The sequence below is a fragment of the Zalophus californianus genome, chromosome 13 (genome assembly GCF_009762305.2).
Source record: "Zalophus californianus isolate mZalCal1 chromosome 13, mZalCal1.pri.v2, whole genome shotgun sequence".
Taxonomy (NCBI): Eukaryota; Metazoa; Chordata; class Mammalia; order Carnivora; family Otariidae; genus Zalophus; species Zalophus californianus.
Genome location: NC_045607.1, coordinates 12,762,960 through 12,790,492, shown reverse-complemented (window position 1 = coordinate 12,790,492; position 27,533 = coordinate 12,762,960). Strand labels below are relative to the sequence as shown.

General features: G+C 44.1%; 1 protein-coding gene across 2 annotated transcripts in view; it reads right to left on the bottom strand.

The window, feature by feature from the left end:
* The window catches only part of TTLL11 (tubulin tyrosine ligase like 11), a 228,934-nt gene that overhangs the window by 183,311 nt on the left and 18,090 nt on the right, over window positions 1–27,533 (bottom strand). Inside the window, exon 2 of one of the 2 annotated variants that reach the window (XM_027614537.2) lies at window positions 625–721. The exons of the other annotated variant lie outside the window; for it this stretch is intronic. Within the exon in view, the coding sequence (XP_027470338.1) occupies window positions 625–721 (97 nt within the window). The remainder of the gene's footprint in view (window positions 1–624; window positions 722–27,533) is intronic. 2 annotated transcript variants of the gene reach the window in all.

Sequence of the window (27,533 nt, the reverse complement as noted above, 5' to 3'; positions counted from 1 at the left end):
CATATGGGGAGGCTGGGAATGGAGGGAGGAGGTGTCTTAAAGTGTGGGCTCTGACACTTTCTTGGCACTGGTCCCCCTTACAGGAAAGCCTCACTGGGATAAGGTCCTGAGGTAGAAGGTAGGCACTGTCACAGCCTGTCGTTCACCACACAGAGACTGGTATATTTGGTTGTAAAAATGGTGCCTCCGATGATGATACTTAAAGAAAGCAGAAGCTGCTAACCCCATTTTTGTGGCATATTCCTAGAATTTCAGTACTTTTGTTTCTTGCAAATAATTTATGTGAAGTGGCCTACTTTTTTTTTTCATTTTGAGAACATCGTCTCCTCATTACACCTTCATATGATAACTCAGAAAGTGAAGATCATGTTCTTCCACTGGTGAAATTAGTCCAGGAAAGCCTGTCTTTTTATTTTTGAACCTCCAGTCTTTAACCCATTGGTGGGTCAAATCCTGATGACCTTTGCGTTAGCTTCTCTCCCAAGGTCAGGGCGCCTCGGTGGTATGGGCGGCAAGTCCCAATTAAGAGTCCTTGAGTCCGAGCTCAAAACGCTGCCATTTTGCAGAAGAGCCCTGACGCTCAGCCTAGAAACATTTTTCGATGCCAACAATAACAGTAGATACCTGGAAACTTGTTCACTTGGCCGGAGAATATGTCATTGTCGTGAAATGAAACTCCATGCCAGTAGATGTCACAAGGCAAGCGTCGGCCAAATGGGAACTAGAAGACAGAGGGGAAAAGACTGTGACTATTAACAAGAACTAGAGGAGCAGCTACTATCTTGGGTGTCTATTATGTACACATTCCCCGCGACTTGGTGCATGTCACGTGATATAATCCTCATAATAAGCACATGAGGTAGATGATATCCTTTCCCATTTTATAGGTGAAGAGACCGTTTCAGGCAGGTTAAGGAACTTGCTCAAGGTCACAACCAGTGAGGAGTGGAGTTCTGACTCTGGGTGGCAGGCACTATACTCATGCCTTCACACGTACCCCTTCATTTTAATCCTCCTAACTACCCTAGAAAGAATTATTCCCATTTTACTGGGGAGAAAATTGGGGTGAAAAAGGTAACACAAAATAATACAGTGCTGGTAAGGAGAGGAATCAGGATTTGAATCCAGGTCTGTCTGAATCCCAAGCCATACTTCTCTTTCTCTGAAAATTGCAACTCTCCAGTCAGTCCCCCGAAAAATGAGCTTACGCTCTCTCACTCATGCTCTCTCGTTCTCTCTTCCCTGCTCCCCCAAACACACATGGTCCGTGAAGGGAGGATGCATCCCCCCGTGCCTCCTGGCATCCGGTAAAGACTTTTTGGATGAATAAATGAACAAACCGGGAATGGTCATCTGACTCAAGGTGAAATAACCAGATTCTCTCTTCCAGGAATTTGGAAATCTGAGATGCCAGGCAGCCTCTGCTAGCCCTTGACCTGGAAGTGATAAAAAGCCAGAGCTGGGCAGATGTGCTTAGCTGTGAGCACAAAGAAGCAAAGGCAGCCCGGCTGGTGAGAGAGAGGGAAGGAATAGGTGTAGAGAGGAAAGTGAAGGTGATACCAGGGGGCCCTGGTGACAGACTGAGTGACTTTAGTTCCTAGGGCTTCTAGATCCTAGGTCCAGACCCTCCTGAGTCTTGCTGTCTCTCCTGTCCTTGGATCCTGTAAGACAGCCTTATATTCTTAGACTATATCCCCTCTTTGCACATACTATAGGGTTTCCTTATTAGCAGCCAGAAAAATCCCTCAGTGAGACAAAAAGGCCTGCTCTTTCCACCACATCCTGCTGCCTCTCAAAGTTATCAGCAAGTTCTACATCTACAGAATTCATTTTTTAAATCTGTAACTCAGAGGACCCTTGTTAAAGGAAAAAAGTGAGGACGTGTCAGTTCATATTTAGAACTTGCTTGTTAGAAGTCCAGATGAAGAGAGATGCTAACACATTGAATGCAATCACTTGACTTTCCCATCCTAAGACTACAGCTAATCAGGATTTTTGTCTGCTCCAAGTTGAGAGAGCTGAAGTTCCAATGGAAGAGCATAGCATTACTAATGAAATGGTGGTGATTCGATACTTTCCAAATATTCCAAATTAAAATGAAGGCAAACAGACTCAAGCCCTTTAAATCATTCATATTATTTCAAAGCTGTGCCAAAGTGAGGCATATGTTACACACTCTATTAGCATGAACAACTTTCATCTATAATTTATAGCATTTCACTTGTTTTCTTTGCATCCAATGGACTGAAGTTATTAATTCAGTAGTCATAAATACAAAGAGATACAACATATGTTATTTTCTTCCAGCTGCTAAGTGCTAACAGAGGGAAGGGGAAAATAACTTAACCAGGGAAGTTTCTCTAAAAAGCAGACTATCCAAGCAAAATTTACTAAGATCCAAGTGGCCATGCTGCCTGCAATGTGGGACCAACACCTGCTCCATGTCAGCAGACAACCAATGACTCCTTATCACCTTTACCGTTACCCTTCAATCCTTGCCAACCTCATGAGTCCCAAATTAACACTTCATTCAGCAGTGTCTTTAGCTCATTCAGTTTTGTGAAACTGTCGTTTTTTTTTAAGCCATTCATTTAATAATTGCTATGTGCCAGACACTGTGCTAGGTGCTGAGAACACAGAGAAACACAATTTTAAATAGGTCCCGGGACTTCAAAATCCCACCTCTTTTAAAGATCTTTTTTAAAAACTGCTTAAACAGCTAACATCATACTCAATGGTGAAAGACTGAAAGCTTTTCCTCTAAGATCAGGAATGAAATGAGGATGCCCACTTTTGCCACTTTTATTCAACATAGTATTGTAAGTTCTAACCAGAGCAAAAGGCAAGAAAATGAAATGAAGCATCCAAATTGGAAAGGAAGAAGTAAAATTCTCTGTTTGCAGATGAGATGATCTTATATGTAGAAAACCATAAAGATTACACACACAGTTAGAAATAATAAATGAATTCAGAAAAATTATAGGATACAAAATCAATACACAAAAATCAGTTTTTCTATATACTAACCATGAATGATCCAAAAAGGAAATTAAGAAAACAATTACATTTATAATAGCATCAAAAAGAATAAAATACTCAGGAATTTACTTAACCAAGGAGGCAAAAAGACTGTACACCAAAAACTACAAAATGTTGCTGAAAGAAATTAAAGAAGACACCCATAAGTAGAAAGACATCCCATGTTCATGGATTAGAAGACTTTATATTGTTAAGATTGTCAATACTACACAAAGCAATGTACAGATTCAATGAAATCCCTACCAAAATCCAAATGACTTTTTTTTCCTTACAGAAATATAAAAATCTATCATGAAATTCATGTGGACTCTCAAGGGATCCCAAATAACCAAAACAATCTTGAGAAGGAAGAATAGTGTTGGAGGTATCACGCTTCCTAATGCCAAAACTTACAACAAAGATACAGAAACAGTGCATAAAACAACAATGAGATACAATGAGATACCACTATACAACTGTTAGAATGGCCCAAATCCAAAATACTAACAACACCAAATGCTGGCAAGGATGTGGAGGAACAGGAACTCTTACTGCTGATGGAAATGCAAAATGGTACACCTATTTTGGAAGACAGTTCTTAAAAAAGGAAACATATTCTTACCATATGATCCAGTAATTGTGCTCCTTGGTATTTATCCAAATGAGTTGAAAACTTATGCCCAGAAAAAAAATCCACACATGAATGTTTATAGCAGTTTTATTAATAATTGCCAAAACTTGGAAGCAACCAAGATGTCTTTCAGTAGGTAAATGGATAAACTGTGATGCATCCAGATAATGGAATATTACTCAGTGCTAAAAAGAGATGAGCTATTAAGCCAAGAAAAGACATGGAAAGATCTTAAATGTATATTTCTTTTTTTTTTAAAGATTTTATTTATTTATTCACGAGAGACAGACAGAGAGAGAGAGAGAGAGAGAGAGAAGCAGGCTCCCAAGGAGCAGGGAGCCTGATGCGGGACTTGATCCCAGGACCCTGGGATCATGACCTGAGCCAAAGGCAGACGCTTAACCATCTGAGCCACCCAGGCGCCCCTTAAATGTATATTTCTAAGTGAATGAAGCCCATTTGAAAAGGCTACATACTGTGTGATTCCAACTATATGCCATTCTGGAAAAGGCAAAACTACAAAGCCAATAAAAAGATCAGTGGTTACCATAGATTAGGAGTGAGGGGAGGGATGAATAGGGGAAGCACAGAGGATTTTTAGGGTAGTGATACTACTCTATATAATACCATAACAGTGGATACATATCATTATTCATTTGTCTAAGCCCACAGAATGTACACTACCAAGAGTAAGCTTTAATATAAATCATGGACTTCGGGTGTCAACATATGATGTGTCAATATATGTTCATCAATTGCAACAAATGTACCATTCTGGCATGCGATTTTGATAGCTGGGGAGGCTATGCATATGTAGGGTCAGTGAGCATATGTGAAATCTCTGTTCCTTCTGCTCAATTTTGTAGTGAACCAAAAAATAGCTCTAAATAAAAAAATAATAATAAATTAATAAAAACCAGTATGGTACTGGCATAAATACAAACAGACTAAGTGGAGAGGATACAGAACCCAGAATTAAACCCTGATATATATGGTCAAATTATTTTTGACAACGATGACAAGACTATTTGATGGGAAAAGGACATTCTGTTCAACAACTGCTGCTAGGAAAACTGGATATCCACATGCAGAAAGCATGAAGTTGGACCCTTACCTTACACCATATACAAATATTAATTCAAAATGAGTCAAAGACCTAATCATAAGGGCTAAAACGATAAAGCTCTTAGAAGAAAACATAGGGAATAAGCTTTATGATATTTAATTTGGCAGTGATTTCTTGGCTATGACACCAGAGCACAGGTAACAAAAGAAAAATAAATAAATTGAACTTCATTGAAATTAAAGCTTTTTTGCCTCAAAGGACACTTGTCAACAGAATGAAAGGGAAGCCCATGGAACCGGACAAAATATTTGAAAATCATGTATCTGATAAGGGATTAATATTTAGAACATATTTTAAAGCTTTTACAACTCAAGAACAAGAAAAACAATTTAAAAATGGACAAAGAAAGGACTTGAATAGACATTTCTCCAAAGAAGACATACAGATGGCTAATAAGCCCATGAAAAGATGCTCAACATCACTAATCATTAGGAAAATGCAAATCAAAACCACAATGAGATACAACGTCACACTCATTAGGATGGCTAGCATAAAAAATAATAAAAACGAAATAAGTGTTGATGAGGATGTAGAGAAATTAGAACCCTTAGGCCCTGGGAATGTAAAAAGCTGCTGTGGAAAATAAAATTGTCACATGATCCAGCAACTCTACTTCTGAGTATTTACCCAAAAGAACTGAAATCGGTGACTTGAACAGATACTGATATACAAATATTCAGCATTATTCACAACAGCCAAAGGTGGAAACAGTCCAAGTGTCCATCAACTGTCCATCAACAGACAAACAAAATGTGGTATATCCATACACTGTAAAATTACTCAGCCTGGTACAACATAGATGAAACCCTGAAGACATTATGCCAAGTGAAAGAAATCAGACACAGAATATTGTACGGTTCCACTTCTGTGAGGCAGCTAGAGTAGTCAAATTCATAGAGACAGGAAGTAGAACAGTGGTGTCCAGGGGCTGGGAGGAGGGGAAAATGGGTTGTTGTTTAATGGGTACAGAATTTCAGTTTGGGGAGATGAAAAATGTTCTGGAGACGGATGATGCTGATAGTTGCCCAAGAAGGTGAATGTATCTATTGCTACTGAACTGTACACTTAAAAACAGTTAAGGTGATAAATTTTGTTATGTATATTTCACCACAATAAAACAACAATAAAAAAACTGTCTGCTTATGCCCCCTGAGGATAAGGGGCCATTCGTGGCTCTACTCTGAGCTCTCTGTAGCCGGGAATGCTACCTGGCTTTTCACGGGGCAGCTGAAAATTGACAATGTTTCTCAGACTCCCCCACTTCCCATTTTTCTAAGGTCAGCACCATCTTCCCAGTTACCTAGATTTTAAATTTGGGAGTCATCTTTCCTTTTCCCTTCTTCAAACTCTTTTGGAGAAAGGACTGGATTTGGGGTCAGAAGACCTGAGAGCTCTAGACTTATTTCTGTCGCTTACTATGAGATCTTAAGCAACGAAAACCTGTGTGTCTTCCATCGATTGAGATGAGGAAATATGTCAAGGTGCAATAGGAACCAAACAAGATAATGGAAATGAAAATGCTTTGTACATTCCACACAACAATACAAATCTGAGTCGATCATTGACTTATTTACTCATTAAGTGTTAAGAACCTATTGCATGGCACAATGTATCTCAGGTGGCAAGGACACATGGGAACATGCCTGCTTTCATGGAGCATACAGTCCCTCGGGGAGAAGAGTTGACTCAAACAGTCACTCCAACATATCACTGCAAACCATGGTAAGGGTGGGGAAATGAGGTCCAGAGAGCAATGAGAGCACAGGGAGACCCCATCACATCTGGGAAGTCAGAGAAGGCCACTCCAAGTAGGGTGACCATGTGTTCATTAGCCCAGGGCAGTTCCAGCCAGTTTACACCTGTTGTCCCGGTGTTAATATTAATAGAGGGGTTTTTTTTTTCACTTCCAAACGTATCCCAGTTTGAACAGCAAATTGGTGGCCACCCTACTCCTGAGAAAGGGCTATCTGAGCTGAGATTAGAAAGAAGAGGCAGATGAGGAAGGAAGAGTATTCTAGGCAGAGAACAAATATGTAAAAGCCCAGAGGTCAGACTGACCATGGCCCACTGGAAAGCCTGAAGACAGGTCAAGGTGGCTGGGGTACAGAGGACCAGTGGAAAGTAGTGTGAGATTAGCTGAAGACCTAGACAGAGGCAGATCGGGTAGGGCTGCTGCCCAGCCAGATAGCAGAAACAGTAGGTCATGTGGAGAGCCGACTAAGATGGACCAGAGAGACAGAGAGCATGAGCCATAAAAGGACAGCGGGGGGGACGTGTTTCAAGACAAAGAGAATGGTAAATAGTGTGGATGTGGCTGACAGGTCAAGTAGGATGGAAACTATCAGCGGCCCACTAGATAGGATGACGTGGATTGCTTCAGGAGTACATCAGCTCACAGGGATCATCTTCTTGGTCCCTCCAGCACTTACTATGCTTATCATGGTCTGCACGTTGTGTACTTCATGTGTAACCCTTATCTCCCTCAGAACACCAGGGATTTCTAGGACCTGGAACAATTTGACATACTTGTCTCAGGTCTCCAAGAATGATTAACCAGGTGTCCAACTGGTCCTAGGCCCACAGAAAAATTAGAAGTCATAATCCTGAGAATCAGGATTAACTCCCTTCCCTCCCCAATATCCACCTGGTCAGCAAGTCTTCTAGTCTACCTCCTAATTTATTTTTACATTTCCTCCCCTTCCTTAGTCCCCAGTGCCACTGCCTTACTTTGAGGCCTCATCTCTCACCTGGATGAGGTGGCATTTATTAGTCACACATGAACTATAGTCACTAGCGTACCCCCCCCCACACACACATGCTACCACCTTTACCACAAAGGAAGATTCTCCTCAGCATATACACCTGTGTGGACCCAAAATCCTTTTCCCTCTTACCTAGAAGGACTAAAACAAACTTGCAAAACAACCAAGCTCTAGCAAGAACTGAAACCTTTAAGTGTCCTTTGAGCATATTTGTGCTTAAGGAATTCATATTCGGGTCCCTCTTCTAATAAATAGCCCAAAGAGCAAGTTCAAACCCCCCAAGGGATTTCATAAAATGGAATTTCACAGTGAATGCTGATGAAAGCACAATTCACATTTCTGCACTTTGTGAATGATTTTCTTCATAAAGCTTCTTCATGAAAGAAAATCTTTCAAGTGATTGGGCATAAAAGTGGCAAATAAGCTTTGATATGGGCAAGCATGTGTGTAATGCATCCACAGGGGGAAATGACCCAAATTACTGTTTTAAAATGAAAGGCCCAATGCACTGTGAGGAAACCCAAGGAAGGGGTAGCAGCCAGAGCGGTACACTTGGGCTAGGAAGACCCCGGCTCCAGCCTTGACCCGCCACACCCCACCCGGAGACTGAGACACATTGACCTTGCCCCTCCCCAGCTCACCCATAGGGGAGGAAAACAATAGCAATAAAACTTGCCCACCTCCTAGGGCTGTCATGCAGACTGAGGTAGTGCTTGGGAAAGTACTTTGTAAAAAGCAAATTGTGGTATATAGAGTAGCCTATTATTTTTAATGCCCAAAGAAATCACCTCAACGAGTAACTTCAATTAAAAAAGATGCCAACCAAATATCAAGCACCATTAGGACAGCTCTTGAATAAGAACGCCACAGGGTACATGCACTTGGGAAACCCTCGATGACACCCCTAGGCAGAGTTAATGGATCTCTCTTCAGTGTCCCCTCTGCAATCTTGCCAATGCCTGTAGTACAGCCACTGCCTTGTAGGGTATTTATGCTTACATGACTGCCTCCCCATCAGACAGAATGCTTCAGGGTAGACATACTTTATTCTTTCTGCCCTCTCCCTGGTCTACCATCTGTGGTAGGCAGCCTCTAAGATAGTCTCCGATTATCCCTGCCTCCTGGAATTCGGACCCTTGTATAGTCTTCTCCCACAACTGGCACAGGCTTGGTCCGTGGAACCAATAGCTACCGCAGAAGAAGTGATGGGATGTCGAGACTGTGGCTTCTGTCTTGGGCACACTGTGTGTGTGTGTGTGTGTGTGTGTGTGTGTGTGTGTGTGTGTGTGTGTGTGTGTGGCTAGCTCCCATCTCTCTCTCATCATCATCACATCACTTTGGAGAAGCATAAGGAGAGGGAACAAATCAAAGCCTCCCACCAACAGCCATGGGAATGAGCTTGGAAGTGGGTCCTTCTGCCCCAGTCAAGTCTTCAGAGGCTGTGGCCCCGTGAGAGACACTGAGCCGGAACCCCAGCTAAGTCACTCCCCAAATCCTCATCCTCAGGAAGTGTGTGAGTAATAATGATTTCAGCTGCTCAGCTTTGGAGAAATCTGTTACACAGTAGTAGATAATGAATACACTATGCCAGGTTTATAACAGTGCCTTAGAGAATGAAAGCATTCTGAGAATGAAGGAATCTAAGATGAGTATATCCTTATATGAAATTTAATAATTATTATTTATTAAGCACTTAATTGTATGCCAGGTATCTTACATATATGCCTCCATTTTGCACATGAAAAAAAAAAAAAACACACAATTCTGTTGCTGCTAAGTGGTAAACCCAGAATTTGAAGTCATGTTGGTCTGTCTCCAAAGACTGTGCTCTTTTTGGCTCCACTAAGCTGAATGGATGGATAGATGGATTAATCTATGAAAAACAAAATGAGCACGTATATCTACGCAAAAAAAGAGCTGTGGTTAATACTTCAAGGAAGATCATAGTGCAGAAAAAGTCCAGAGAAGACCAGTTAAGACAAGGAAAGGACTGAGCAACTGCCCTTCAAGGATGTACTGAAAACTCAGCACTCTTTTCTTCAATCAGGAAAGGCAGGCAGACAAAGAAAACACTGGCAAAGATCCATCAAATGCTGAAGGGTGTAACCAGATGGAACATGGCTCCATCTGCCAAATCTGAGCGTATCAAAAGAAGGTGAGCCCCCTTTTCAGCCTGAGAGAGGGAGGCTAGCGCACTCTTCTTTTGTTCACATCTCAGCTAACGGCGTCACTATCCTCCCAGACAGATGAGAAGCACCAACCACCCAACTGAGGGGCCACAGGGAGATTCCAGGCTCCCACCTACCTGTGGAAAATAGGCGAACAAGAAGAGGCTTCCCCATGCTGGGGAGGGACTGGCCAGCTTCCTGACCACAGCATCTCTGGATGGGGCTGGGGAGAAAAGCTACACATGGGGCAACTCCAAGCCTGCGTCCTCAGCAAGAACAATAATGACGATGCGATGTGGGTTACTAGATGGATTAATAATGCATCTGAGCCACCTAGCACCGTGCCTGGCACACAATGCCAATTATACAGTAGGTGTTCAAAAAATGCTGATCTCTTTCTTCTCTTCCATGCTTTCCCATCACCCTTCACCCCATACCTATTGGCTGGTAAGATAGTATGCAAAGGAGATGGCGGACAGGGGTGTTTTCCAGGGCCAGTCTAAGGTTCAAGGTGCACAAGGTGTATTCAAAGTATTTGAAGACATGTAGGTCTTCTTGGGTATGCATCTAACCTCTGGGGAAAGCCTGTACTCGCACAAAAGCTCCTTGACTTGACTTCCAGAACCTGGGTTCAAATCTCAACCCTGCCAACTTCTAAGGCTTTTGGTTTCAATATCTGAGAAAGAGGACTAGCAAAGCCTCCATCACAGAGGGTGTCAGGAAGATTAAAAACAATTGTGTAAGTGAAAGAATGTTTGTGACTAGCCTGGCACATAGAAGGAGCTAAGTTAGTCCTATTACAGAATATTGACAGTGAGCATCCTGGATTGCTCTTCACCTAATTAAGTCCCATGGTGAGAGAGGCAGAGAGAAGTCCCCAGACATCTCCCCTGGTAGAGAAAGCAGAGGCTGGCCCTCAACAAATCCACCTCTTCAAAAACAGTAGTGAATCAAACATAGCTCCAGGGATTCAGGAACCAGCCTGGGGTTGAAGCAGATGCATTATCTGTGTGAGAGTCCAGCAGGAGCAATTGCTTCTGCTCTAGAGGAGGAAAGTTGAACCGAGGTGGGGCCATTTGAGCTGGGTGTGAAATAGGTGTTTGCCAGGCAGAGATGAGGAGAAAGGGAAATCAGGTGGAGGGCGGAGTGCATGCAAGGCAGGGATTCTGGAAAGCATGAGAAGTTCCACGTACCTAGAGCCCAGGGTGAGTAGAGGAGATAAAGCTGGAGAGGTCTCCATGACCCAGACAGGTCATGAAGGGCTCATAGGGCAAGCTGACAAGCTTGAACTTGATTCTGCAGGTAGAGGAGAAGTGCTCCAGCAGGGCTATGCCAGATCTGGCTAGAATGGAGACTGGAGGGGAGGTAGAGCAAGATTGAGGGCAGCCAGACCCATGAAGAATCTGGCCAAGGCTAGGAGAGAGGGGACAGGGTGAGTGGCCATGGGGCAAGGAGAGAAAGAGTGCATTGCGGGTAGGGGTGAGGGAAGGCACAGAGGTGGAAAAGCACATGGCCAGTTTCATGGATAAGAACTGCTCTGACAGCCAATGCACTTTAAAGAAGCCCCTTCATTCATGCCCATAGGCTGACAGTCCTCTCTCACCTCCTCCAGATTCCTAGTTGTTGGAGACTCTGAATGGAGAGGATCCCACAGGGATAACTAGCACTCTACGGAGCCTTCCAATTTAATAAAGTCGCCTTCTGGCTCGAATGGGTTCCCCAGGAAGGCAGTAATTATTCATCCTCTAATAGAGCCAGTAAGTATAGGAAAAGGATAAGTAATTAACAACCTTTTGCTGGAAAGTAGCAATTCTTGTGATCTATGAAGTTTCCTTTTCCTGTTCACTTCTTCGTTATTGCAAATATGATACTCTGGATAAGCGCACCATTTGTTGTTCACTGAGTTAATCACCAAAGTACATTGTATGTTTTTTTTATTAAATCCATTCATTATAATTGACTCATATGAATTAGAGCTGGAAGAGCTGCAGGGAGGCCTGCATCCACCTTGCTTCTGCTTCTGATCATAACACTTCTAATGAGATCAGAATTGTTACCAAACAATTGAACTATTTAAAAAAAGCCCATGTTGGCAGGAGGGGAAGAGAACCTTGCCCCTCTCATAATTTCAAAGCCCCACAGCAATCTCCTCCAGTTATTTATTCTGGTGTCTAATTCCCCACTCGTAAAGAATCTTCATTAGTAGCAATTATACCAACCAAGAGAAAAAGGAAAACGTCACAAACTTCTAAAGTGATTTACCTCTTGGCTTGCAGTTTTAATTAAAATTCCAGTTTATTTGGCAAATCGCTCTGAAAAGATTAGATACCAGTTTAGCACTATGTTCTTTTTTTTCCACTTTCCAATTCATAAGGGTGACACAAACAACAAGATGCCCACATTAAGTGACTCTTACTCCATTCCACTGTAATTCGCCTATGGAAAAGAGTTCCAGTATCAATTATAAATTAACTCTATTATGTTCTACAAAATTATTGATGGGGTTTAGGGCAGGCTGCCCCAAAATATGCCACTCTGGCATATTATTTTGAATTAAAGTTACATAAGAAACAATCAATGCAAGAAGGATGCTCTGACCATCCTTTGTCTCCCTGAGAGCAGAAAATAAATCTCCCATGTGAAAGGTGCCCTCTTTATACCAAGAGGAAAGGAGAAATTCTTATCACCAGCAAGAGAGAATTTGGAGCCCTGAAGACGATGAAATCAAACCTTGTTACTTCCTCTCCAATTTACTACCTCAAGCTCAAACTTCGTTGTCAATTCCTCACAAATTTATTGTTTCTTGTCAAAAAAGTATAAAAGTTATCTGTTCGGTTACTTCTTTGGGTCTCATATCTTTGGGGCCCCTGTACGTACAAAATCAATGCAAATTTGTTTTCCCCTGTTAATCTCTCCCTTGTTGCAGGGGTGTCTCAGCCAACGACCTAGAAGGGTAGAGAGAAATTTATTTTTTCTTCCCTATACTATCAACAGCTCTCTACTCCATCACCGTGAGTAAATGATATCAATTCACCATTAGTCCCCAGATTACCTCAAAGACTTCCACACCAAAACTTTAAGTGTGTTTATTAACTGAAATGGCAACAAGGCAAATCAAGTTTCCATTCCAGCAGCACTCTCTTCCCAGATAGGATTATCAAACGACTTTTGCCAAAGTCATGCCCAGCACCTCTTATAGCAGCTCATCCCCAGTAAACCAAATACCCAGGCCCTTTCAGGACTGTCCACGTGGCAACTCCACCAGAAAGCCGATCTAAAAGCACCATGGTTTAGCTGGAACATCAATGCATTAGCTCAACACACAAGCACGTCATGCCTTTGAGCCAGGCGGTATGCTTAGGGAATGCTGCGAGTTTCCACGTATGGGTCAAAATGTCAGTGATGGGAGACAAAAGCTGGAGAGGTAAAAACAGGAGGATGAATGAAAGAGTCTTTACCTTCAGAGAGCTCATAGCATAGCAGCTGAGTTAGACACACAAACAGATCACTGGATGCCTGTAGTCACCATCCTACCAAGCATCTACTATATGCCTGCCCCCAAGCTGAGCTCTTTACCCACCTGGTAACATTTAATCTCCACACAGCTTATGAATAGCCGTCATACTCCCATTTGGAATTTGCCAAGCCCGGAAGGCATGAAGGTTGTCTAGGCTGGAGGAGCCCCATGCGCAAAGGCACGGACACATGAGGGAGCATGATTAGAAGTCTCTCCAGGGCAGGAAAAGCATCTCAGTTATTTCTGTATTCCAGGTGCCTCCACCCAGTGTCTGGGAGGGAGGGGCAAGTCACAGATGCTGGAGGAATGAGTGGCATGCGGGTCAGTGTGGAGGGAATAAGGCATGAGATGGGGTCTTGCAACAGAAGGGGAACTGAGTGGAACCAGAATCTCTAAGCCTCAAAACAAATCCTGATGTGAAACTGCTCAGGGGTACCGCAGACCTGTGCGGGCGTTGGTCATCCATCTCTCCAGCCCAGGCTCTGATAACAACTCTTGCGGGTGAACAAGGCAGCTGCGGGAAAGGAAATGTACCCCCTCAATGTGGGCCAGTCGAGAGCAATGGTCTAGTTCTCAGCCTAGAACCCACCTCACTGTTTCGGATTTTGAAAGGAATTATCAGCAAAAACAATCCAAATGTGATGGGAGCAGAGGTGAGAGTGTATGGGCCTCCTTATCAAATTTTGGGGTCTCCTTTTCTTTCTAATGTTGAACTATACTGTCAAGTTACAAATCTTCTCATTATTCACAGCTCAGCACAGCCAAGAGCTGTAGCAAAACCCACTGCTTCACTAGCTGCTTGAGATGAGAGCTGTTATTCCTCTACTAAGTATTTAAGCAACACCTTTTGATTTATATTGTGAACTCAGAACAAACTGATCGATGGCCTAGCTCAGTTGCCAATGACAGTTGCTATTTCCCTGATGACCAGATAATGAGGCAACTGCATTAAGTGTATGTCACCCTGATCCGCTGACATGGTCTATTAAGACAAAGCCAGCCCACTCGCAGCTTTCAGTTGGTTTCTACCGAGTCCAGGTTTTAAAGCACTCTGGGACAAGTTTAAACACCTCTGTATTTTGGTGGTGTTATAAATCTGGTGCTTTTCTGGAGCATCCTGAAGAAACTGGGCCAGCAAAGTTAGCTTTGGGAAAAAAGCTGTATTCTATTACAAGTGATGATTAGTAGAAATACTCTAGGATTAAGAATCAGGGGACCAAGATTCTGGTCCAGATTAATTAATCTATCCACTCAACAAACATTCATGAGGGCCTAGTATGTGCTAGCTCTGGGCTAAAGGCTGAGATAGAACAATCTCTGAGTTTTTACTATGTGCCTGGCACAGTTGTAAGCACTTCACATGGCTAAGATCACTCAGTGCTGCTAACATTATCATCTCCATCTTACAGAGGAGGAACGGACACACAGAGAAGTAAAGTAACTTGCCTCAGTTTGTTTGTTTGTTTTAGAAAGAGAGAGTACACGAGCCCGCGCACATGAGAGGAGGGGTGGGGAGGTGGGGGGAGGGGTGGAGGGAGAGAGAAGCTTAAGCAGGCTCCACACTCAGCACGGAGCCGAAGCAGGGCTCGATCTCACAAACTGAGCCAAAAGCAACAGTCAGACACTTAACCGACTGAGACACCCAGGCGCTCCGGTTGCCTCCATTTTTAACTTCCTAAGCGGCAAAGCCAGGGCACAAACCCAGTCAGTCTGACTCCAGAGATCAATAAGATGAAGCTCCAGCCTTAGAGGAGCTCAGTTTCTTGGAGGGTTATACAGCTATGTGCACTTAATGGTTCTATCACCCAAGGAAAAGCTTTTAATCTCTCTGTATTCGTTTTCTATTGCTGCCCGCCCCCCAAAAAAGAACACAAACCTAGCGGCTTCAGACAACACCCATTTATGGACTCACAGTTCTTTAGGTCAGAAGTCCACCATGGTATGGCTCAGTGCTCTGCTTAGATTACCACAAGGCTGAAATGCAGGTGTCGCTAGGGTTGCAACTCCAGTCTGGGCTCAGGGTCATCTTCCAGTTCACTGTATAGAAGAATTCATCTCCTTGCCGCTGTAGGACTGAGGTTCTCATTTTCCTCAGCGCTGCCAACCGGGGACCATACTCAGCAACTCGAGACTGCTCACAGTTCCTTGCCATAGTGAGCCCCAAGGGCAGTTCACAAAAGTGGATGTTGGCTTTCTTCCAGACTAGCTAAAGCACATCTGTCTGACTTCTCCTGCAGCCCAGCCAGAGAAAAATGCTTTGAAAGGGCTCACTTGATTAGGTTGGGCCCATCCAGGAAAATCTTTCTTTTGCCATATGATGTCACAAAATCACAGGAATGGATAGCTTATCATATCCACAGGTCCCATCCTCACTCAAAGGGAGAGGATTATACATGGGTGAAGGCCCCTAGGGGTCATCTTAGAATTCTGCTTACCACACTTTCTGAGTTCTTCCATTCCTGGTCTGAGGCTAGATTAGATGATGATGGTAATACCACATATATAGTGATTTACAGTTTAATAAAGACCTTTCCACATATACTATCTCATTGGAACCTTACAATGCAGAGATTGAGGTACTCTGGGAGCGAAGGTTAGCCTCACTGTCAGGAAAAAGAATCCAAGGGTTAGTGAAGTTAACAACCTTTGGCTTGCTATACTGCAAGAGCAAAGACTTTAACTCAAGTCTTGTGACTCCAGCACCTGAGCTCCCTCCTACAGCCCATGCTGCCATATTGATCTGAGAGGACCAGATACATTCTGGTGTCAGTGCCACAAATGAAGTGAAAAGAACATAGACTCTGGAGTCTAACAGATCTGGGTTCAAGTCCAAGCTTGCCCCTTATTAGCAATAGGGTCTTGGGCAAGTCACTTCCCTTTTCTGGGCATCCTCATCTTTAAAATAGGGGCGGTCGGACCACATGGTCTCCAAGGGCTCTTTTAGCCTCAAATGAGGAAAAAACGGCTTCAATTGCACTATGGAAGATTATTTAGCTCCATGCTTCCACTCTCTCAGTTGAAGGAGAACCTCATAACCCTCTTCCAGGTATACCTGTAGTTTGGGGGAAGGTTTCCATTTTATTAGATTCCTATGGCTACCATAACCAATTATCACAAATTGGGTGGCTTAAAACAACAAAAATGTATTCTCTCACAGTTCTGGAGGTCAGAAATTTGAAATCAAGGCATTGACAGGGCTGGTTCCTACTGAGAGATCTGAGAGAGAAACCCACTCCATGCCTCTCTCTTGCTTCTGGTGGATGCTGGCAATCCCAGGCGTTCCTTGGTTTGAAATGCATCACTCCAATTTCAACCACTCCTGCCTCTGTCTTCACATGGCCTTCAACACTGTGTGTCTCAATGTCTTCTCCTTTTCTGTTTCTTGTAAGGACACTCATTGGATTTAGGTCCCAAACTTAATCCAGGATCATCTCATCTCAAGATCCCTAACTTAATTACATCTGCAAAGATTGTAATTCCAAATAAGGTCCCTTTCACAGATACTGGTCAAGACTTGGACCTATCCTTCAGGGGGGACACAATTCAACCCACGTCATAAAAGGACTTATGCATCCCACCATTGACGGAATATAGGTGCTTTCCAATTCTTCCTCATTACAAAGAACACTGCAATAAACATCCTCATTGTATTCCTCATTGTATCTCTTTGTGCACATGGATGACAATTGTTCCCTAGAAGTGGAATTGTTTGGGTCACAGAGTATACACACTTTCAACTCTGCTGGCTACTGCTACATATCTTTGCCCAATCAAGTCAATGGGAAATGGTAGCTCACCGTTGTTTTAATTTGCCTACTCATGGATAATACCAGTGAGTTTGAATTTTTTTTTCAAATGTTTATTGGACATTTGAGTTTCCTCTTTCAATGGCTTAAAAAAAAACCTCTAAATAAGTGATTCTCTATCAAGATTATCCAGGAGCTTTTCAAAAGTACAGAGATGCTGATTTAGTAGAGGTGGGCTGGGAGCTAGAAATCTAAAGGCTAAAACACTTGCCAGGAGGCTGAGGCACAGCCCCAGGGAAGGACCACTGTATGAAATGTAGTCATGGGTCTTATTGGCACTTGGTTGTTATGCTCTCAGAGTGCACTGAGGGCACCATCTCATACAAAACCTTGAAACTGCATTGAATCAGAGGTGTTGATAGAGCAATGCCAATCACTCAGGGGCTCCTTTATGAAGGCCCTCAGGGGAGATTTCTCCCAGCTTTCAGTGCTAGGAAAAAACGCATTTCTCTTAAGCAGTATCTTTTATTTTATCTGCCAGCACCATGACTTCACAGCTTGGAGTGTTTCTGTTTTTCCTTGGTAACCAGAAAACCCAGAACCAAATCTGTGTCCCTTCATAAAGACTGTGCAAAATCTTTACATCTCACATTTCTTTTTTTTTTTTTTAAGATTTTATTTATTTATTTGACAGAGCAAGAGAGGGAACACAGCAGGGGGAGTGGGAGAGGGAGAAGCAGGCTTCCACTGAGCAGGGAGCCCAACGCGGGGCTGGGTCTGAGGACCCTGGGATCGTGACCTGAAACGAAGGCAGACTTTTAAGGACTGAGAGCCACCCAGGTGCCCCAAGAGCTCACATTTCTAGATACTAACTCTTGTCAGATTTCATCATATTACACCATTTTCATTGTTCCTTTGCCCTGACTTTTTAACCTAAACTTTAAAAACATAAATAAATAAAAATCTATGTATTTTTGAAAGCCACTCTACATACTTTAGGGGACTAAGATAGGCATAAATACATATTAAAATAAGCTTATATTTTACCTTGCAAGATGTAAGCGATAATACACAATTTATGCTGAGATAAGGCCCTCATTTCAAAACTGACCTATTTTCAAAACTCATCAATGATAATAACATTCTACTGTTGTTTAACTAGAAAAAAATACTTCAAAGATGAACTATTCACAACATATCAGTGAAAATGATTAATGCTAGAAAATGGGTCACATAAATTGGCTAGCTGTAGCCATTCAGGTGCAGAAAAGACGGGATTGGGTTTTGCAACACAATACCATTCATTTCCAAGTAACTGTCATTGAGTTTCTAAATGGTGCAAAAGCAATTGCATTTATATGAGACCTCCTATATTTAGTTTGGTGCTTTAGAAGGAAAATTAATTTTCAAAAACTTTCACTAAGTTTTTTTTACAAAGCAGTTTTAACTTCTTGGTTCCTTGGTTCCTGTGTCCCTTAAAACAACAGGAAGGCATGCTAATGCTTGCTTCGCTGTTACTTTCATTCCTTCAGCAAGCTACTCCATGGATGGACGACCAATTCACCCCAGTTTTCACAGTTTTTAACTGGTTTTAAAACTGAAAGGCTAGTGCCCTGGGGCACTGCCTCAGTCCTGGTCAAACTGGGATAGTTGGTCGCCCGGGCACTGGGGCACCTTCCATTTGCCACTGTGTCAGAGGAAGAGCCATTGATGGTAAATCCTTCTCCTACACTTCAAGTCTGAATGGCAGTCACATCCCCAAGTGGGTCCCAACTGGGAGGGAAACAAAATAAAATTCTGAATTTCCTTCACCTACTAACACCAGCCTGGATTTCGCAAAAGATTAGAAGAAATCTTCACAAGACAGTGTTCGCATTCTCCTTCTAAAGAATTCCAGGAAAAAAGTCTGTAAAGCTACCTTTGAAACCCATCTTACCACCCATGATCTTTTAAAAATATTAAGTTTGGTCTACAATGATATCGTTTTGATTCTCAGCACCGAACTGAATAAAGAAAACGTAAAGATATGCTATCCACAGGCAGTCAGGTACAAATTATTAGAGACTTCGAAGTGGGTCACCAGAATAAAATTAAAAGACTGGCAGAAGACAATCTTTGGACTTGAGGGGGCGGTGCAGGGAGAAAGGTAGACTGAATTCTAACTAAACCTTTAAGAATATTAGAAACCTTTTAGAATAGTGTGTTGAGCAAACAGCCTTAAAGCCTATTAATCTATTCCATTCAGCACTAATAACCATAAGTGGGTCCTCCAAAGGAAGTGTTAAAAAAAGAAACAACAGGCTCCAAATGGATTTTCAGGCTCCCCAGGAATGTAATCTCTAACCAGTCCATCTGGAATTACCTGATCCATACTAACAATGTAATCTGCCCGACAGAACCCTGCCTTTCCCCAAAGGAAGGTGATCTTGCCTGAAACAATCCACTTTTTGTTAGAAATTTCTTTTTTCTGCCCCCTTCTGCCTATCAAAACCTCTCATTTTGTACAGCTCCTCGGACCTACTTTCTATTTGCTGAATGGAATGCTACCTGCATCATAATTGTTGAATAAAGCCAAAGAAGTCTTTGAATTAATTCAGCTGGATTTTGTTTTTTAACAGAAGGGAAGAACTAACATTTATTAGGTGCCTACTGTATGCCAGTTGTTCTAACACTCACTATTTCATTTAATCTCCCAACACCCCTGTGGATTGATCGTGTTCATCCATTTTTACAGTTGAGAAAAACAAAGCTCCAAGGTCATTCACATTGCACTGTGCTAGGTGTGTTGGGCGTGCAATAATAAACATGAGAGTCGTAATAATAAAAAAATTATAAACATTAGAATCATAAATAATAAACCCAAGACACATGGTTCTTCCTTTCAAGGGGCTTAGGGTCTAGTGGAAATGATAGACACTTAAACAATTCTTACAAAAATAATTATGAGTGACCCAGCTTGGGGGGAATCAGGGAATACATGCCTGAGAGCTGAAGAAGAGGAAGACAAAGGAGATGGGAAGAGGGAGAGAAAGGAAAACGCTTTGTTGTGTCACGGCAGAGAAAATGGCAGGGGAGTTCTCAAGATGGGAACGTCCAGTTACATACCCAAAATAACAAAATTTACAAGCGGTCACATTGGGTTTTTGAATCCTGTGCTTTCTGACTCCAGAATTCTCCAGAATTCATGTCCTCTCTACTGCAGTGCAATGCGACCGCTGTGCTTCAAATCTACAGAGGACAGCAGACAAAAAAGACCCAATTCCCAGCGATGATACTCAGTGTTTCCCAGGCTAGTCTGATCATAAGAATTGCCTAAGGGGGGCTTGTTAAAAAATATATATATGTAAAGACTCCCAGGTCCCACCTCTACCGGGAAATCAAACTTTAACCAATGCCGCAGGTGATTTTTCTGATCAGACAAGTTTGGGATATGCTGAGTTAGGCTTCAGAAAATCTAAAACCCAACACGCTAGGAGCTTACTTCACTGCCACCTCCTGGACATTTTTAAGAACTGGGTGGAGCTCCTTGAAGTACTTCTACCCTTCCAAGAAGAAAAGGAATGGGGATAGAAAAAGAAAGAAAAGTCTCTAGAGATCAATCAGCCAGCCGGTCAAATAAAAATTTTTCCCTTTCCTTTCTTCCAGCTCTCCTGTGGATTTTGACGGTCTCTCATTCGGGCTTAAGTAATGTCTTCTCAGTATGGATTATGCGACTCCTGTCAAAACAAAACCCATTCTCGTACCAGAAGGCTCAGTTAACACGCTGATTTGGAGTCACCACTAATTAAGGAGTTGAGTAGAGTAACTGGAGCAGCAAGATAATAAGAAACTATAAGCCTTGGCTTTCATCTGGGAGAGGTTATGGATTTAGAATCCAAACACCACGGTTCAAATCCCAGACCTACCACCTACTAGATGAAATACAGACGAGTTAATGAACCTCTTTGAGCCTCATTTTCCCCAACTACAAACGGTACCCCCTTCCACAGAGTGATTTTGGAAGAATATGTGAGATAATGGAGGTGGTAGCCTGACACCATCAAGCCCTTAACAAATGCTTGTTAATAAATAATAAAACAAGAGTGAATTTATAGCCCAACAAGAGAACTGTGCTAATATGGAATGAAGAGTTAATAAAGATAAATTAAATTAATAAAAAAGAGATTTGCAGGCACAAAGCACTGATTCTAAGGTGCGTTCTGAAAAAACAGGCCCTTCCCAGGATACGGCGGATTGAATTATAATGTGGTTCTCTGGGATATGATGTTTTAAAGCGTGGGAGTGGGAGGGAGCTTTAATGTGCTAATTTTTGTTCATAGGCAACAGATTTCCTGGGAGCTGGGCAGAACTGAACGCAGGTTTCAGAAAAGAGAGCACACTTGAAGCTGAAGTGACATCAGCTCAGGGGCTGGAGAACTAGGGGAACAAAGTGTGGGGCAGGGGTTGGGGGGGGGCCCTTCGTCATAATAAGGCCATACACTTAGAAGGTGCTTTACATGACTTTCCTTTTACTAAGAGACAGAAAATCCCGGAGAAGTTGGATAAAGGCTGTGGGCAGGACACCAGGGAAGGACACAGAGCCAGAGTCCAGGGTCACGGAGAGAGCAATCTTGCCTTAGAGCTGAGGGGCAGAGACCACCCAAACGCAGAAATGAGAAGAGCCGACAATGTCGACTGGACTAGTCCCCTGAGAGTGACTGGATTAATGACCTAAGGATCGAAGCATGCCAGACACTGAGCTTGGGGCCACAACAGGCCCTCTGTCTCTACTGTGGCCAGAAAGGCCACAAAATCATCAAGAGGCGCTGCTCATAATCATATGTTTATGCAATAGGTAAAACTTATTGGACATTCAGGGAAGTTCTACAGAGTCCCCTAAAAAAGAACAAGAGAGGCCCACAGAGTGATACGGTCACCAAGACTTGAGTTCAAATCTCGATTCTGCATGACCTTGGGCAAGTTACTTAACCTCTGTGAATCCATCCCTTTCTTTGTCTGGAAATCAGGGATAAGGTTTTTCACCTCAAAGGTTTACAAGGATCAAAAGATAACCTGTGAAAAATACCTAACACAGAGAAAGCACTCGCAGTGTTTGCTTCTCTGCCTCTCAAAACCAAAATCAAAAGGACTTTGTTTCTACTATAGTCAATCCAACTTCTTCGATGAGTAGGGCATTCAGAAAGTTGGTTGACAATGTGTTTATATGGGAAAATAAAACTCTCAAGCTAAAAGCTGATTTGCACTGGTTTATAAATCTGCCAAATATCCCTGCTGGGGAATCTAGAATCCAAGCCATCCTGGGAAGAGGAAACAAGGGTCTGTATTAGCAAAGGCTTTAAAAATAAAGAAACGACGACGTACTTTATCTCTTACTTTCTCATGACAAGCCGAATCCCTAATTCCTAATCCTTTCTCCCCACAATGGTTACCAGAATGAAAACATTCCCCATTTTCATGAATGCTAGATTTTTTTTGTCCTACAGATAGTCTCACACAAGCACACAAAGACATATATACGAGGGGATGGTGGGCGCAGCTTTATAGAGGGGCAACACCCTGTAGACGGTCAAATGTGTGTTGATGGGGCACTGGTTAAGTGATGGGACACCCACACTGCGGGATGTCATGCAGCCATAAAGGAAAGGTTGTGGTAAATCAATTCGTGCTGACGTAAAACAATAGCTAAGTTCTATCGTTAAATGAAATAAAAGGTGCAGAGTAGAGCGCATCACATGAAAGCATTAGGTAAAGAAAAAACTATTTAGACACAGATGCTTGTGCATGTGTATCTCTGGAAACCTACCAAGAAACTGCCCACGGTAGTTGCCTTTGAGGGAGAGAACTGAAGGTGGGAGAAGAGACATATTTTTCAGAGTTTACACCTTTATACTATGTTGATTTTTTATCATGTGCATGTTATTAAGTTTTAGGTCAATCAATGAAATTGAGATACATGGTAATAATGAAGACACTAACGACTAGAGTGATAACATTCACAGTGTGTTGGATTATGCACCACTGGGTTTTCTTTCTCAACTATCCTCTGAGGTGGGGGTTATTTATCCCTATTATTCAGCTGAGGAAACTGAGGCTCAAAGTTTGGACAAGTTCAATAACTCCTTCTAGTCCACACAGCTAGCAAGGAGCAAAATATGGATTGGAACTCAGTGTTGACAGACTCCAAATCCTTCTTTATACTGCACTGGGGCAGAGACTGCAGGCTATTCTCCAAAATGTTATTTCCTCTTCTTTCTGGAAACAACACTAGTCTACATTCCCAGGGTCCCTTGCCGTGACAAAGCCTCACTGTGACCAAACGTGAGTCGGGCTCCTCTGAACACTCCTCCCAACTGGGCCTCCGCCTTTGGCCTTCTGTGTCAGTCTCTGCACGGCCCGATCTTAGCAGTTTAGCAGGAATTCCCCACCCAGTATCTGATCCCCCTCAGTATCTCATCAAATTCCTCATCCTCCACCTTTGGTATCTGATGCCCCCGGCCTGCTTCAGTAAGAATCCTGTCCAACTGGTTTAGCCAGCGGCCCAGCGCCCCCCCCACCCCCAGTGTTTCTTCTTAGTAATTTTCCATCCCTTCACCCCCATCCTGCTCCTTGGCTATACATTCCCACTTGTCCTAGTGGTATACAGAATGCAGCCCAGGCCTCTTTGCCTCTATTACAAGAGTTCCTGAATAAAATCTGTTTTTACCACTACTGCCCAGCTCTAGTTTCCTTCCAGGAGAGTTAGGTGTGAGTCACTGAGCACCTAACTATGAATCAGGCGTGGTCTTCAGGCCTGGCAATACAGTGATGACTAAGATAGTCCCTACCTGTGCAGTGGGGAGACGTCCCCAGTATTTGAGCCCTATCTCCTCAGGTGAAGTCAGAGACATTGCAAAGCAAAAGCAAAACCAAAGGCTAGCTATGCAGTCAGTACAGCTAACAGGTCAGGCTGGGGATGGGGAGCAGGGCGGAGGAAGGACAAGGGGAGGGGGTTGGTCACTCTCCCAGGTGAAGGTAGGCGAGAGCCCCCTGCTGGACGGTGCCAGAGAAGCCCCAGCAGCGTAACCCCCAGACAAAAGCATCCTTTCCTGGCAAGAGACAGGAGGACAGAGAGAGAAGAGCTACCGGGGGCTGGACTCACTCCCTCACTAATGCATCTCTCTGCCCCTCTGCAGCTGAGGCCGGCCCTGGCACACATTCTCCCATTCTTCCAGGTCACAAGCCCTCCCTGGACACCTGCTATAGGCCAGACACTAGACACACACACACACACACACACACACACACACACACACACACACTACGTCGGGCCTCAAAGTGCTCAGAGTTTAGTGTCCATAAACAAATCATTATCCCCACGAAAAGCAATATATATAGAGTTACCTACGAGGTGCTAAGAAGACACAGAGGAAGAAGCAGCTGCTTCTGCAAGGAGGGGCGTGGCTCATGGCGGAGCTCACAATTGGCTGGATATTGAAGTGGGGTTCCAAGTTCAGCGGGCAGGGGATGGGGGGAACAAAAGCTATTCCAACCCAAGAAGTCAGTGGGAGCAAGGGTGGCAGCACCTGCCTCACCTGGGCTGTTAGGGTAGACAGCTGGTGTGGGAAAGTGGGAAGGAAGCCTGGCAGGGGTGAGGCTGATGGGCTAGCAGGCGGAGATTTTAAGGGCCTTAAATGCTTTGCCAGGATGTGAGCAGGGATTTTGTGTGTGAGAACATCCACCCCACAGCCTGTCACCACCAGAGGGGCCTCATCCCTTTGGCTCTTGCCGCTGAAGCTGTCTTCCAAACTCTCCTCTTACATGTGGCACCCAAGAAGGAACTACAATTAATTCGCCATCAAACTGCTCATTACTAATCAGCAAAGATCTCAGGATGGAGTCAAAAGCATCTTCAAGGAGAGCCAGACAAGTGTCTCCGAGGGCGGGGGAGAGAAGACAGGATAGATGGAAGGGGAGGTAGCTGGAGGGTGGGAGAAAGGCAGGCGACAGCCCGGAGCCCGGCGGAGGGGCAGACTGACAGACAGGCTCCTGCCTGAGGGGAGTGTAGGGTAGGAACTCACACAGGGCGCTGATCTCCGTGCCATTCGTCCTTTTCACAAAAATCAATCCCTGCATGTCTGGTGGAGGGCAAACACTGAGCAGGGGAGGGGGCTCGGTGCAGGGGAAGGAGCAGGCAGCATGAGGTCAGGCCCAGCACTGAGATTCCGGTTCCACCCCTCCGCGGCCGGTGTCCCGTACTTTCCATTTCCTTCCTCCCAAATGCACAGCACCGTCTCTCCTGGTCGGTGATGCCCGTGCCCAAGCTCCTTACCAGAGTCCGGCTCAGAGCGGACCCTCGATGCCCGATGCCCGTTCGTTCCCTTCCTTTCCCCCTCAGGAGGAGGCCCATGCATGTGAAGAGCCTCATTCTTTTATTTCCACATGGTCTGAATTTGATTTAACTCTGCGGCTTCCTCCTCAACGAGGTTGAAATATATCATTGGTTACTTAATGGCCCCTCAAGCACTGAGGCCTTTATTAAATGGCAGCGTGATACCCATGTGATGAGAGTGCCGGGGGGCCCACAAATCTCTCCCCACTGCTTCGGTGAGACAGCTTTCAGCCTCCCCTGGGCCGCCATCTCCTTCTGCCTGGAAGGAGACTCAGGGAAGGGGGCATCACTGCCTGGGGGGCTCCAGTAGCTGGAAGGTGGAGGCCCCTCCCTCACCAGAAAGGAAGACAGTGGTCCCTGGGGAGAAGAGACACCAGCGAGCCAATTCTGCCCTGGCACGCCACCCACCCCATCACGGGACAGATGGAGGAGAGTGCACTTGACTTGGCATTGACAAAGACCTGGGTTTGAGTCCTTTGGCCAGCTGGCCTCGGTTACCCTCATCTGTAAAGGAGAGCGAAAGTATATAGCCTCCTTGCCTCAGAAGGGGGCCGGGCAGCTCCATAAAGTGACAGCAGTAACTCTGCCACCCTTCTGCAAGGAGGGCCTGCGATCCTGCCCTGCTGGCTTCTGCAGGTTTACTCGGTCACAAAGTACCATCCCCGAGCACTTGCCACATGCCAGAAACTGACCAGGAAGCCACTCTCCCTGCCCTCAAGGAGGCTTTCCCTACTTCCAGTTCACCCCCCAAGCCCTCGATACACCTTGCACACCACAGCCAGAGGAGTCCTTCCAACATACAGAAGTGACTTCTGTCACACACACACACACACACACACACACACACACACACACACACACACACACACACACACACACACACACCTGTTTACAACTTCCCAGGGGTTCCACAGAGCTCTCAGTTTGCAGTTGGGACCTTCAGGTCTTGGCCTCTGCCCACCTCTCAGGTAGGTGGCATCATCCCTCACTGTCCCTCCCTCAAATTCTGTGTCCCAGCTGCATTACTAGGCTGGCAGTCCCCCCAAGTTCCCTGTGTTCCAGCTTGCCACCCTGTTGCTGGGCTTGCTGAGCCGAGTCTGAACGCTGGAACCCTTGCTCAGCCCTCTCTTCCTTTCAGATTCAGCTCAGAGGTCCCCTCCTTAGGAGGCTTCACTGAGCCCTGCATCTGAGTCCTTTACCATTGCTCTTCCTCCTGCACGGAGTTGTAATAACTAGAGAGTGAGCTCCCTGCAGGGAGGGACCCACAGGAGGTCATTTCTTTGTTTGCCTAGCGCTCAGTGGAGTCCATGGTGCAAAATAAGGGCTCAGGGCATGTCTGAGGAATGAATGAAAAACTCCTTTCAGCCAATAGCTATGAAGAGCCTACTACTCTACAGTGTGCCAGGCCTTGTGCACTGGAGCATGACGATCGGATAATAAATAATAACCAAGACCTATGTGGTCCTTGCACTAGTTGAACTTAAAATCTGATGGGAAAAAGAGAAAATTAAAACAAGCCATGACAATGATGCTGACCCATGCTGCAACGGAAGAGACCTGAGGACAGAGGAGGCCGGACACAGGCGGGAGGAGAGAAGATCGTGAAGACTACGAAAAAGAGCAACACCTCACCAATGTGGGACTCCGCTGGCTCTCTTATCCAGAAAGTAGTAGGAACCCAGGAGGCAGGACTAGAGGCTACTTAACAGCCAAAATCTGTCAAAAAGGCTGACTCTTATTTCCCTGAGTGCCTCTGACACATACGAGCCTTTGCCAAAACCTGCAGGTTGACCTCATTTCCCCTACCTCTGCCTCCAGCACACTTCCTACATACCTGCTAATAGAACCCTTAGCATCCCACACTGGACTCATCAGCTACATCTGCTCCCCTGAGACTGAGGTCCCCAAGGCCACCATGTGTGGCTTTTTTTAGGTCATGCACAAGGGTGCCATGATGCTGGTCATACACAGGCATCTTTCATATTTTGAACACTTTCATATATTTATAATTTATATATTTATGTATTTTATTCTGTAACAAATGAATTATTCATACAAATATTAGTTATTATATAACATTTACATATTATTATAGGAAAAGGACTTGTTGATTTAAACTGGGAATTCAAAAATATTCTGGTTCAGTAAACAAACATCAGATGATTTTAGCTGGGCAATTTTATATTTATGACAAGAA